The sequence below is a fragment of the Chaetura pelagica genome, unplaced genomic scaffold (genome assembly GCF_000747805.2).
Source record: "Chaetura pelagica isolate M959 unplaced genomic scaffold, ChaPel_1.0 scaffold76, whole genome shotgun sequence".
NCBI lineage: Eukaryota > Metazoa > Chordata > Aves > Apodiformes > Apodidae > Chaetura > Chaetura pelagica.
Genome location: NW_009970723.1, coordinates 9,828,801 through 9,843,901, shown reverse-complemented (window position 1 = coordinate 9,843,901; position 15,101 = coordinate 9,828,801). Strand labels below are relative to the sequence as shown.

At 38.2% G+C, this 15,101-nt stretch overlaps 1 protein-coding gene across 2 annotated transcripts in view; it reads right to left on the bottom strand.

Annotated features, from left to right (window-relative positions):
• VPS13B (vacuolar protein sorting 13 homolog B (yeast)) overlaps positions 1-15,101 on the bottom strand; it is a 429,191-nt gene that overhangs the window by 33,992 nt on the left and 380,098 nt on the right. For both annotated transcript variants that reach the window (XM_010006448.1, XM_010006447.1), the window contains exons 42-45: positions 11,246-11,407; positions 1,859-2,014; positions 259-522; positions 22-105 (exon numbers count right to left, since the gene is read on the bottom strand). In XM_010006448.1, coding sequence (XP_010004750.1) covers positions 22-105; positions 259-522; positions 1,859-2,014; positions 11,246-11,407 — 666 coding nt within the window. The remainder of the gene's footprint in view (positions 1-21; positions 106-258; positions 523-1,858; positions 2,015-11,245; positions 11,408-15,101) is intronic.

Here is a 15,101-nt window from a genome sequence, read left to right as displayed (position 1 = left end):
AGAGACATGAAATGTACTTACTAATCGTTGCTGCACATGAGAGTTGGGCTCTAAAGTCAAAATTGTGCACCATACATATGTAATTGAACTCTTTGTAGATGGCACCTGTATGCAGAGAGATCAGCAGCATTACACTAAAATTATTTCAGGATGGTAATGTTCAACATTTCATCATATCAAGTAAAAGTCAAAGCCAAAGTTCCCAGTTCTCTCAGACATTTTTAATGTTATATTCCATATGCCTATTTCTAGTCATACCTGAATGACAGTGCTGTGTTCTGTATGTTTAGAACTTAGACATACATCTCGGGACCAGTCTTCATCTCCTGTAGCTTTTACACTCAGCTCAGTGAGCTCATCGTTTTCCAGGACATATGAAGGCAACTTCTGCTTGGCTGCAAGGCAGTTGATGTGTTCTTTAACAACAGCCTGTCCATCCTGATTTATGTAATGCTGAACCACTTTCAGTTCAATACTTTCAGGAAGGTAACTACAGACTGTCTGTCTTCCACAGATTAGGATCTAAAACACACAAAAATATGCAGCTCATATATAAGCAATTGTGAAAAAGAAAGTTCAAAATTGAATTATTGAGTAAAAACCTGTACAAGAATAATCTCCCCATTTTATGTTTTCCCAAGCACTGCTGTAGGCAGTGAATGGTAAAGTATTATTTTTACTGGCCAAATGTATATGCAATTTCATAGAAACCTAGGCACTAAAATGCTTTAAATATTGTTAAGGCAGTATCCAGCCTTGAAATAAACATGTAAAGTATCCACTTACATTCCCACTGAATTAAGCTGTACTGCCCATGGTTGACACAGCTCTGGATTTTATGAGTACTGTGATGATCTCTGAATGCTGAGCCCATTCTGAGCAGTCACAGTGATGCACTTCAGAAGAAAGGTTTCTACTAACACCTCACACTCCCATCAGAATCCAGTGACCCAGAGCTTTCAGTATGTTTGCTGTTTCAATGTTTATAATTGCATTGAATGGCTGTACCACCTTTATGTATTTAAGTGCACTCATCCAGAAAATTACAAAATTAGACTCAGAGTTGTTGCTGTCCATCATACATGAATTATATATGATAGAACATATATCTGATTTTTTTTCTAAGCTATATGAAGGAACAGCGTGCCATGTGTATCCCTGCTACAACCATCCTCATTTGCTTTTCATTAATGAGGGTGCACACCATAGTTGCAACCTACGAAGTAAAATCTCAGCAGGGCTTTCAGTAACGCCAGGCACTGTTCTTGTATGATCAGCTGCACTTCTGTTGTGCAACATGAGGCGCTCTGCCATATCCATGAGCTGAACATGCTACGTCCACCACATGCTCTGCCTTCTGCCAACACAGGCAGAATGACTGCAGTGTTATTAACTGATCTCTTTGCAAAGATAGTATGTGAAAAATTACTGCACAGCAGCCCATTTTCAAATTTTAATTTGATCATTACTTTATTCTCTTATAACAATACAAACGCCTGAATTACAACCCATAATAAGATATTAACAGTTTCTAAAAAAATACATCAATTCTGCTTCTCAAGGGCTCAAAACATGTAGGAGATTGTGTAATTTAGCTCTGTCGGAACTTACAAAAAATGCAAAGGGATGTTTATTGGAACATGCAAAATCTGTGGTGGTAACTGAGCTTGTAAAAGCTAAGATCCAAAGTGAAGAAATGAGTCGTAAAAACTCCCCAAAATGCCCCCAGAAGAGTGTTATGCTCGGTTTTTTTTTCTGATTCCAGTAGGAGAGAATAAATAATAAGGTGATGAATTCGTGAATAGATAAAAATTTAAATTACTCACATAATTTTTTCCAAACTGGATAAAATACTCACTTGCTTTTGCACTCCACTGAGCTGCTGAACTTTGATAATAAGTGATGCTGTCCGGCCCTTGTACTGAATGGTTCGAATAAAAGTTCCTGTATTGTCCACACTGAACGGTTCAGACCACCGCCAGTTTCCCCAGCCTTCAATACAGATGTGTAACAGCTGGAAAGAAAGCAATTACTACTTCAATACATAACAGGGAATAAAAAAGTGGCTTGCAGTAGGATAGGAATTCCCATGGTTAGAGAAATATTCTTGGTTTTAAAACTTGGCAATGCTAAGCAAGCCAGTTCTTTGAATGACCCACTCTTTCTGTGATTTCAGATACAAATCTAAGAATCACCAGTACTGTAGGGTGGCTCTGCATCATGCATTTCTATAAATTACCTGCTTTAACAGTGTATTTAGTATGGTAAAAATCCAGTACACAACTGTTGGGGAAAAAAAGGCACATAGACCAGAGAGCCTAAGAAAGGAAATCTGAGATTTTCTTTACTGCCTTTGAAATTGTTCTAGAAATCCACCCTCTTCAACATCAGCAAGGTGACACGGAACGCAGGTCCCAGGCCAGACTTTTGCCTTCAGACTAAGACAGAAAATTACAAATACCATTTCCCTCAAAATAAAGAAGGATGCAAATCTATTTGTTTGTATGCTTATACAGCTCACGTACATGTGTGTGTTAAATATAGAACTTTGCATATTACTGAGAGATGGGAAACATTTCATTTCTTACACAAATGTGGTGGCAAGTTCAAGCTTGACTGCATGAGAAGAAATTTAACTGCATAATTATACTCCCTGTGTGATTTATTCCGGAAAAGGAGTGGCTTTTTTCCAGTTTAACTTAAATCACTTCCAGAGCAATATAGTCTTTCATCATTTGAAGAGCCTTTCATCCATTTACCCACCATACGCACTTACCTCTATCCCATGGAGATTCTTTAAGCCAGAGTAGTGAAAATTGGTACAGTTCCATGTAGGTCAATGAAGTTACATAAATTTACGCCAGCTGAAAATCTGGCTATTTAGCTCTGTATAGATCTTTTGTGGCTGTGCAAAACTTAAGAATGTGAGTTATATATATGGGATCAAAGCAGTAAGCATTCTGGGTAAAATTTATTCTTTGCAGAGGGCCAGCACAGAGCCTAAGCATCACTTAAGTCCTTTAAAACAGTTATATAAAGGCCTTGTGGGAATTCTCTCTTGAGGGTTGTATTTCACTCTGATTTTGGACATCTGTCATTAATTAATTTAAGTAATTGACAACAGGATCAGGCCCAAAATGCAAAAATTGCAACTTGTAAATATTACGTTGTCCTGATATTTGTTTCCAAAAAGGGATACCACTGGCCATAGATCTGGCCAGTTGGACTTAGAGAATGGCTGGATTATGTTTTTTTTTCATTGTTTTAAGAAACAACCGCAGCAACAACTTTCAAAGATACTACAACTCAGTAGCCTGTTTGCAATTTGTGGTAACCTCAGCACAAGTTACACACAGAACAATAACATCCATTCAGTGGGTGGCTTTTGAATTTGCAAGAGTGATGACTGTTGCATTCAGATTCAAATTAATTTTATGCTGGAAGCACAAAAGCTAATATGTGCCAGTGTGCAGATGGGCATGCATCTGGATGCACACACGCGTGGGCACAGCTTTGTATTCCAGAATACATTGAGGAAAGCTGTGCACTAGGACACTCAAACTCATAAACAAACACGTTGCTTTGATTCTTAAGTGTTAGCTACAGAAAAGGAAAAACAAAACACACAAAAAAAGTACAACTGCAGTGGCTGGAATGGGTTCAGTTTCTTACAGAGGCAGCTGGGAATAAATCTCATCACATATGAAAACTAGGAGAAACAAGAAAACTGTTTACTTTGGAGAGACTGGTAGCTGGAAATGACAGCCAAATAATGAGAAAAGGTACTAAATGGTCAGTCTCAGCTAGAAGGCACACAAAATAGGGTGCACTCCAAAGACAGATGTCATGTAAATGCCATAATTGATGATTAGTAATTGTACGTAGCTCCAACATTAGGATGTTTCCCACCCTGTATAAACAGCTTTGCTCACAAGTTGAATGTTCCCAAGGAACATGCTGTCAGCTTTCCCTGAGCAGTCATTAGCTTCCAAATGCTGCCTTACTAACTTTTTTTGTAGCACAGCGATTAGTCTGCATTTAACTTCATAGTTCAGAAAGAAAAATAAAAAAGAGCTATTCTCATACATTGGCAATTTCTTATTTTTTAAACATACAATTTGCATACTGGTAAATGCTACATACAGAGGGAACAGCCTTTGTAAGTTTTTTTAAAAATATCTAGTATATTTTTAATAATGACAGAACAATAGAAAAACTGGGTACTGTGTAAGTTTACTTTTGAGCCAAGAAACTGCATTCTGTGAAAACTCAAAGGGAACTCTGGGTGAATCAGTCATTTAAATGTGAGATTTCTGGAAAGTGACACTAAGAGATACGGAGATATATGGCAGGAAATAAAAATTGAAGTAATTTTATAAAATTAAGTAATCAGGTGTTAACATCATTTCAGCAGAATACGTCATCATAGATGGCATTAGATACTCAACACAGCAGAGCTCTACTGCTGTAACACTGACCTAATACTACAGATTCATGGTAATTGCCATGTAACACTCACTCATCAAGTTTTAAGTAAATTGTAAGTAATATTAGACACTGCTTTAAAAAGTTCAACAAGTACAGCTAAGTATGGTACACATATTGGGAGAAAAGAGAAGTCATTGCAAAATGGTACAAAACATTCCATGGACTTCAAAAGTATTCTAACGAAATAACCCAGTGTTAAGTGGCAATTTGTAGCTTAGAGAACACAGACTAACTATTGTATGTGTGAAGATAGATGCTCATCTGTATAACCATCTGATTTCTGCATTTTCTGTTAGGGAAACATATCAACAGGTAATAGAATATTTTAATTTGACTAGACTTTGCTGGGGTTTGGGTTTGTAACTCAGACATGATGGATTTCTGTTTCGCAAGGGAAAGAAATTGCCATCAGGGAGGCAGACTAAGATGCAGCTGCTTCTCCTAGATTGAATGGCTAGAAAAGCTGTATTCTTTATCACATCTCTTCACAGAATGTTTCAATGCACTCCTCAAAATTTCCTTAGGTTTTCAGCTAGATGTGTGAGTGAAGGATATGATCTGAGTAAATAAAGCTAAGTGTCATATGACAAGGCATGAAGACTAAAATGGGGGATTAAAAATGAGACTAAGAATGGAGCCTGTCCAGAAAAGGCAGCATTTTCCAGCTGTATAAGTAATTTAAAGCTTGTGCCCTCAAAATGCTTAGTGATGTAAACTGATTTCTCCTTTGCTTGTAGATCTACCAATGTTAATTTGGTTTCACTGTAGTTAGATTATATCTGTCTTCTACATGAAACTAGAAAATTCTTCTTTGGGAAGAATAAAGATTAGTGCTCTCAACTCTGAGAGACTGGGAAGAATCAACTGAGGATCTAATTAAGGGTGTGGAAGCAGTTGGTTATTTTAAAAGATATGAGGTAATAAAAAGCCGTGATAATGTAGCAGCACAGAGGAAATGGGGATCTGGAGATGGGAGCTGGATGCTAAGACTTGAAGCTAAAGAGATTTTTAATTGAAAAATTGAAGAAGGATGATTGGTATTTTTGGGTTGTGTTTTCAGGATACATGGGGGCCCTTGGCCAGGATTAGGACTTAGAACAAAAAAAAAAGTTAGTATTTGGGAAAAAAGTTCATCTGCACATCGTCAGCTGCAGCAGCCACCAAACCAGTTCAAATTTCAGTTTGGCTTTATTTTCGCATGGGACCTTGGAGATGTGGCCAGTCCTGTGCCATCAGCCCTTGTAGGACAGAAGGCTGGTACGGAGCATGGGAGGATGCAATTTCCAACACCCCCATGCTGGCTAGCAGAAAAAAGGTCACACTTGGCAGATAAACTCTGACCATAAGGGGCTTCTGGAGCAGCTGTGAGCCTCAGTGCAACCTGCAAAGCAGGCCTGAACCTCACAGGTACAAACTAGCTTTATAAACTGTGGAAGAGAAGAATCTTTTAGTTAAGGAACAGTAACCAAATTATGAGGGTTCACATGATTAATGAATAACATCAATCCTTATCTGCCCCAGATACTATTTAGGAAGTGAATTACATATAATGTAGTATAACAATTAATTTCAAATGCAAGACCCCAAAAGAAAGCAACAATACATTTCTCACTACTTTGAACAGTATAAAACAACATTTTTTTTTTTTCCTTTTTTTCTTCTTTTTTACCTGATGTTGCTTTGTAAATGACCTGGAGAGGACTATGTCAAGTACCAAAGGTTGTGCAGAGAATCTGTAACATTCTTAAACAATAAATAGGAAAGTATCGTAATAATAGTTGATATATAAGTCCCAGTTTCTAAATTTGAACCCACAGAGTACTGCATATCATCTTACATTTTATAACCCAATACCTGAAAGAATGGCAACTTGGAAATAAAGAAGAATGAATTATGCTTCTGCTGGAGATGCAACGTAAGTTAAAATTTGGCTCCAGTCTTTTTTTTTTTTTTTTTTTGGTAGGAGAACAGGGAGGATGTTCTTAAAGCTATTTCCAAATCTATAACTGCCTTCAAACATTATATTTCTAAAGTTGTAGCAGTCGTTATGCTTTGCACGCATGCTATTGAAAATAAGAGAAGAAAAACTTTAAATGGGTTCCAATTAAGGTATTACTATAACGCTAACCATAGAGATCTTTTCCCTCAAATTCTACATAAGTAGCAATAAAGTGGCACAGAGATGTTTCAGGCATATTTACCTAGTTTGATAAGAAATACATCTATTTTTTTTCTAATCAGTAACTTGGTCACATTCCTGTTGGAGTCATTGCCCGAATCAACATAGGAACTGATTTTTACCCACTACACCCGCTTCTTCAAGTTAAGGATCGTGAAAAGTGAAAATGGGCTGTTATCTTAAGTCTGGGGTAATATTCTGGAGAAAGGTGTGGGAGCTGGTACTTCAAATGCAGACTTTCCCTTTGTAACATTATGTTTTGCATAGAAAGCTAAATGACAAATTTGGAGACATTATTCTTTGCTTCTTCAGAGGACTCTGCAGAAGTTTGAGCATGGGGAAAATAACTAGTAATCACTAGCATGTTATGAAAGATTTCTGCTATTTATTAGCAAGCAAACAATCTCTGCAAAATGCATTCAGGGAATTCTCACATTTTACATTTTGCGTGATCTCTAGTGGGACCCTCTGACTGCCTACTGTCTTGCAAGACAGAATTCCTTAACTCTGAGAAAATTGCTAGGCAGATCTGATCTCTTCTAACTTCTGCGTTTCACTCTATGTATCATATGCTCCAGTTCTCCTAAAAAACACAGCTGTCTTGGAGACAAACATGACTTTTGACATAACGGGGGCCCATCCCACAAACCAACTTGAAGATCAAGATAAGGAGAGCAGACTGGATCCAGTAATAATGCAGGAGACAGTGCTGTCTGTAGAGCACAGGAGCGATGTAGCTTCTCTTCCCTTTTAGTGATATCTAAGAGACCTCTAACTTTCATGAAAACCTGCAAAAGCAGCTCACAAGGTCTGGCAACTTTTGCTAGAATTGCTTAAAAAAGCCTCAAATAAAATCAGTTTTGGACTTAGCCCAACTCTGAAAGGCACTATATGCTTGAGGGTGTCTTATCCCTAAGGAAGGTCAAAACCTCATGAAATCTGAGGAAAATATGGGGGCTGGAGCAGAGTAGAAGAGCAAGCACCAGACCTCAGGCTTATTACTGAAATACTAGCCAAACTAGCGAGACTTGCAGGAATCAGAGTGAAAGTTAAAAGGGAAAGGTTAGGTTCCCTTAAATGTAGAAGATCCGGGCTGGGAAAAAATGAAGGAAGGAAGGAGCTTTAAGTTAAGCCTAACAGTTGAAGGGACACTATCAATAGCTGATAAATCCAAACCCTTGCTGTGCTATAGCTGTTTTCCTAACACAAAAAAAGTTGAACAATTTTTAGTTATAGCCTACAGCAGCTTCATTAATATTAAAATAAATTCTGAATGTAAATAAAGCATTATATAACTATCTGCTGCTGCAAAATAGACTTATTTTAGGTATTTGTATTTAATTGTGGTAAACAATTGAAATGGGCAATTACTACATCTCTCACTATGCTTAATTAGCAAAAGAAAAATGGACAATTTTATTGATGTGAATGTGAAAGAAATACAATCCTTTTGAAACTATTTATTTTCATTTAACTGAACTGCCTTGCCATACTAAAAAAACATTTTGCAGAGGTTAAATAAAGTATTTCATGGCAACCGCTGCTTCTTAGTGCCTGTGTAACAAGAAACATGAGACAGCCGAAGTTGTGCAAGTTGGTTTTCTTTCCCAGTAAGAGAATGTGGTATCTAAGACCTTGTCCTAACTCACTTTATCCCCAAGAGTAAGTCAAGTAAGTCAAGTATGAACTAATGCCTGGAGGGAAGTCCCTGACTCCAGAAGTATGGATTATTTCACATTTATCTTACAATCTGCTCTCAGAGTTCTTAAAATTCACTAACTTGGCAAGTTGGGAATTATCATGAGAAATGAAATAATTTCATAACTATGAAGTCATCTAGCATTCCATGAATATGACACTTGGAGGGTTTGTCCAAGCCTGGGCATTATTCTGACCTTTGGATAATAAACTGCTAGATAGTTTTGCATGGAAATAATTAGAAATGTGCCATAGCATAATAGGGACAACCTGATGTCTTAATTGAGTCGTTGTTTTCATTTCAAGGATTTGTATTAATCGTTGAAAAAATTTACACAACAATATTTGTAATAATATTTAAACAAAATTTCCTATGATCTAAACTGACAAAAGATTTTGTTGTTTAGATGAACAGCTTTTCTGAAGTGATTTGTATTGAACATTAATCAAATGAACAAGACTGGCTTATAGATGGATGCCAAGATTCTCCAACAGTTGTAAAGAAAATTCGCTTCTCTCTCAACTGTGTGTGGAAAGGCTGTCCTTACACAGTGCAATTTACCTCCCTAAACTTTCCAGAAAGACATGACTTGAAAAATGTTAAAAGATGAGAAATACTATTGAAATTATTCCAAGGGGTAGGACAAGGGAGCTATAGCCCCCCTACTAAATGAGCCTGCTGGCAAGCAATGTGCTTGAGTCAGGAGGAGTGAGCTGTTAGCTTTGCCATCTCTTGGGACATGAGAATCCAACATGACACTCCTCACTGTTTATCAGCCCAATTCTTCAGTGCATCTGAATGTAATGAGAGTAAAACAGAGTGGGGAAACCCTTTGACATCACCAGCTTTCAGCTGAAGAATGAAAAAAATATCTGAAGTTCCTACTGTCACCTCACCTACTCCCTAATCTGATTTTTCTTTTTTTGCTGTAATTCTCCACCTTTCATCCTGCACTTTCAGTTTGTGCTGTTTAGGTCTGTGACTAAGAGGATAAGCTAAAAATCAATGTTTTAATATTTAAGTTCTCCAGGCTAATGCCATATGTTGTGCTGGCTGTCTTTAGCAGCTTGGCTGCAACTGACAGAAAGTATCAGTAACAAGCTGTAATTTAAAACTCTTTCACTTTTCACTTTGCTTGAGATATTCCTCATTTTCAAAACTCTTTCTAGCTTGCACCATTACACCACTATTATTAGAAAGACACATAACCAGAATTACACCTTCAGTAGAAAGGTCAAAAACAGGATTCTCTCAACTGAATAATTTTACAGAATAACCAGAAAATGGGTAAGAAAAGCTGTTAAGCGGAAAGCCTTAGTTAGTTCTGTTTTTCTTTATCATTGTTTTAAACATTCCCTTCTTCTTCCATGTGTTTATGAAAAGGTTTAAATGACTTTTTGGGTGGTTACTAAAAAAGCTGGTGATAATTGGTTACAAAATACAGGTCACGTTTAGTAGCTTTTTCCAAGCCTGGTTGTTCTGTTTCTCTCACCCAGCCAGAGGGAGTTACTTCAGTCGTAACCCAGGGGCAAGTATTGTCACCTGATGAGCGGGGATTGTGTCTCGATGACACTTGCCCAGTTGCCCAGAGCACAGTTTGGATTGCTGGCCCATGGGCTGGAGCATCACAGGCCTTTTGTTTGTATGAGAAAGCATACGTTCTTTTTAAAAATGTGACAAGGGACATACAGTACAGTACTCCAAGTGTCTCCAAAGGTCCCTCTCTATTACACCAGTGCACAGTTATAACAGTTGTCTCTGGGATGAGACGGTCCCTTTACTAGCCTGCCTTCCTTTTAACTCACGCCTTGACTTCAGCGTCAACTGCAACTATTTACTCTGGCTGAATTTGCTCTGCACAGATGACCACATTCATGTAAAGTTCAGTAGTTCTGTGTATCCACCAACTGACATATGAACAAAAAACACCGTAAATTTGACATCTCTGCTTCCCAGTGAAACCTGAAACTTGTTAGCAGTGAAAGTGGGCACAGCTCCTGTTTAGAATTACCATCCAGTTTACCTTCTTTCTCACATGCTGAGGCTGGCATTTTTCAGGGCTGAAGAGGAGTTAGGAGCCCTTATCCACTACACTACTCTGTAAACATTTTAGTAACTCTTCCGTGCAGGACTGCTGCTCAGGAAGTGAGGTGGCACAAGTCTCTAGACTCCCACTCAGTGGGAGCTGGGTATATATATTAAAAAGAGAGAAGAAGTGGCTTTGCTGTCTCATAAACACTTTTTAAAAAGATTTAAATTCTTGCCCTATCTTGAATCCAAGTAAAAAGTCCGGTTTTCACCACTGCTCAAGAAAAAAAAACAAACAGCATAGTTTCATTGAAATACTTCCTCTTGATAACTTAAAAATATTTTATTTCAATTTCAGTGTTTATCCTTAAAAACTTATTTATCCTCATTTGAATTTCAAACTTTTTCTAATGCAAAAACATGCTGAGTTAAGAGATTTGTCCAGTTTGACCCTGTTCTGCAAACAATTTCAATGAACAGATGCTTCTGGTAAAAACAATTCATTAAAAAAATTCCCCAAACCTCTAATGTACATCACAGAAAACAGACACTGATCACTTAGTTATAAAAACCTGGCAAGCGATCTTCTTTTGGTTTTTTTCAGAAGCTTTAGTTTCCACAACCGCTCAGTGTTACAGGAAGCGGTCATTCTACCCTTGTGTAACTTCTAAACACTTCTGGCTTTCCTCACTTACTGTTTACCTTTTCTCTGATGCAGCCCCAGCATGTGGCTCCCGAAGGAACCGGAGCATTAGAAGAGTTGAGACCACAGAGAAAGCCGAAGACCCGACGCCTAAAGCCACCAGTCAGCTTTAGCAATTGCTGCATCTGAGGGGCTGTTCCTGACATACCTGGGGGGACTTGTGGGAGCGCCAGCTGTACTGGTGACTGTGGAGACTAGCCAGCAAAATATTTTCATCAGTATCCACCTGGCCAAACCGCAGTGTCTCCTGTGTGTCATTACAGATCACAAAATGGCTGAAGACCAACTCCTCTGCCCCAGGGCATTGGTTCTGAAAGGAAAGGGATATGAAAGCCAGTAAGCATCAGATTAATTGCAAGACATTTGGCAGCTGTCTGCCCAGTGGTGACTGTTACAACACAGAAATACTTCAAGATCCCTTGCCATTAGCTTTGGTCTCATAGTACTCTGCTCTCTGCAAAAACTAAAGTTTGGGATGACAAAATATGTCCTAAAACTCAATATATTTTACTTTATGCTTCTGCAATGCAAATCTTACAGATCTAAAACTAAAGTAAAACCTATACTTCCTAACTTAGGTAAAAGACTTCAAAGAAATTAAAAGAAGTTGGAAATTACATGTCCCATAAGACAGATGGGGCACTACAGGCTGAGCAGAAAGGCATGAAGAAGTTTCACCATGTTTGACAACTAATCTCTCAGGCCAACAGGCTGCACTTCCCCTTTTCCAGCTGCTGCTTATACTTCGAAAAGTTGCTGCAGGTTATCAGCAGAAGACTTTCTCTCCTGATACCACAACATTTAAAAAATAATTAAAGAAAAAGCAGAAGACATTGGGAGAGCATTTTCACAGCTGCTTTCAAACTGAGGCTAGTTTTCAAATGTATCATGCAATCTGATACTGTAATAGGAAAAATTAAAAAATATCACTATTTAGATTTTATAATAGCTTTTGTACTGCTTGCAGCATCCTCCCATCCCTCTCCTTCTGCTTTTCGTATGGCTGCTTGTCAGCCTGTTGACACAATACTATATGATAGTCATAAAAATTACCACAGCTACAGGTCTTCCATCCCTGAAGGCACGAACTATAATCCCCTATATGGGAGAGGTCAAAGAGTGACTGACAATTTGACTTGGAGATCATCTCTCATACATTTCTGTTCTAGTCACTACTAGGCTGGCACCTTCCAATTACAAGCAACTATCTAGCAACCATAACGACTACTCCAAGAAAGCAACATTTGGACAGTCTTCACGCAATTTAATGGGTATAACACACAAAATTAATCCTCCTGTACTTTTCATTACCTCCCCCCTCATCTTTCTGAGCACACACTTTTGACAATGCTTTATTGTTGGTTGGTTGTCTTGTCTCCACAATACAGCCCAGCTGCTCTTTTTTCATCCTTTCTTCCCATGACCTCTTTTCTAACTTATGGAACCTCTGTGGTCTTTTGAGAACTGATTCTGTTTCCTCTTCTTGCTCTCTCAGTGGACCTTTCAAACAGACATAATGAAGCTAGCACCACCTCTGTTTATGATTATACGGGTCTCAAATTCTTTTATAACAATGTCCCTGAAAGCCTGCAGAAATTCAGAGATCAAACGAGACAGACAAAAATATTTGCACATAGATCCCTATGGATCCTTAGTTATCCATGAAAAACAGTTTGGTACATTGCTTTTCAGAAAAATGAAGCGTGCAAGGTGTGTCAAACTTAGCACCCTTCAAATCATGTTCACTACTTACTAACTTCAGAAGAATGTAAGGTGCAGGTTCTGATTCCTTTTGTGACTGAATGTCAGAATGATTGGCTGGGACTCTGTACAAAAAATTATTTGCTCTACGAGTATTTAGGCATGAGTATATTTAGACTGAAGCTTCTCTCCAATTCTCATTAATTCTTCTGCATAGGTATCTTCTGTGAAACATGACTCAGGTGAGTATAACCAAAAACTCACTTTTTCAAAGCAGTAAAATCCATTACGGAGCAGTATGTCTGTGTCACATCCAGTAGGAGCTCTGGGTATGCTGAAAGCTTACATCTACAGTGCCACTTCAGAGTGTAGAGTTTACTTAGGCATTTTCTAGTGGTGGATCTATGACTTCTTACTGTCAAGCTGCCATACCCACATACCCATAAGCCTACCACAAATGTATGTATATTTTCCTATTACAGCTTTGCAAAATGTTCTTTTTAAAAGGAAGGATTTACTATCCACAGAGTTCAGCATGTTGTTAGAGTCAAACCTAGACAGAACCCCAGGGTAATTTAAGAATTATTATTTTTTTTACTCTAATATGTTTTCTTCCTGAGGACTCACAGACTGGAAGAACAATAAATATCAGAAGATTATTAACTTTCTTCTTTCTACTTAACTTAATTTCAAGTACATTAGCACAAACTGTAGGTTCTTGCATTTTCTGGAGGGCAAAGAGAATCTAGCAAGTGTTTGGCAAGCCTATTAACTCCTAAATTGTACTGAGGGAATGTTATCCCATCAGGGATTATTAACAGACTTGCACTCATTTTGGTGCTAATGAATGACTGCCATTAATAATTAGTTTTAAATGCTAGATTTGCTAATAGAATCCTCTGCTTTTACCAGCAACGCTGGTCCAGTGTAGCCTTGAAATCAAATCATTCTCTTCATCTGCCTGAAGACCTATGTGGAGCCTGGGATGCATCATTAAGCTGCAGCTCAATATGGCAACTATGCACTGCACAAGCAGGGTTCTAGGCAACTCTTGTTCCTCTTGCAGTAAATGCAGGAGATTTTTCCCAGACCAAGAACCACCCATGCTCCTCAGTCCCTGGGGAGCTGCAGCAGCTCCCTGCATCCATCACAGGGAACTGGACCCCAGGTTTGCTGGGGTAGAAGATTCTAAGGTAAGCAGAGAAAAAAAAAATCAACAAAAAGATGGAGTAAGGAAATCTTGATTGATAAAAGAGAGTGTCGAAATCAGACATAATAAAAACAAACAGAACAGGGCTATTTGTGTGGCAAAGATGCTGAAGGGCTGAATGACTCCAGGAGCTGAAAACACCTAAGTGTGGATTAGGAAAAAAAAATAATTAAAACAGCAAATCAAAAGAATCAGCAAAAGATCAACAGCCTGAGTCAGATACAGATTAGGGTCAGTTCCTGGGAGACAATTTCCTGCCCCTCTTCAGATAATTTTTCAGCTGTTCTTTTCTTTCAGAGAGGCCTGGTAAGTGTCTCTTCTTTACTGGGCTTTCAAGTATTTAGTGAATTCTATTCAGAGAGAGGAAAAACATCTCACATAATACTAGTCACAGGTTTTCCCTGTCTCAGGACTTTCTCCTCACTTCACAGCTATTTCAAAGCATTTCTGGATCTGGAAAAAAAACTCATAAAAGCCTAGGCCTCTTTATATGCCCAAAGTTATTTTCTGTGTGCTTCACAAGCTACCAAAGACAAAGACAAGCTACCAAGCTCACACAAACACACACGAACACACCACTCTTTCTCTAGCACCCATCAATGTTTTTTGGACAGAAAATCTTTAGCAATTTCTTATCTCCCTCAAAGTTCCTCTAAGAGAATAGAATATTTTCCTTCCTATTGTTTAAACTTTATTCTTATGGCAGTACCCTAGCAGTAAATCAGAAAAGTAAACTGAAGCTACATGCAAGTTTTCTGTACACTTTTCCTTTGTTCTTTGTGCTTATGGTAGAAAGATGGGGAAACTACTGTGATCACAGATGTCATTTTGACTGATCCCAGCTCATTAAGAAAACTTATGCAACTGCCAACAGAAAGGTTAAGCACCACATGGACCTCAAGGAAAAGAAGTTCTAATGGTTTGAAACAGGTTTAAAACAGGAGCTGCTACAACTTCTGAGGGGTTTAGGAAAACATTTGCAGTGTGAGACCACAAAGGAATAATTTTTTTCCAGGAATACTCACTTAGTACCATACCTAGGGAGCTGTTTTCTCAGCTGACCCTGTGTCTCTAGATATCACAAAGCAGGAAT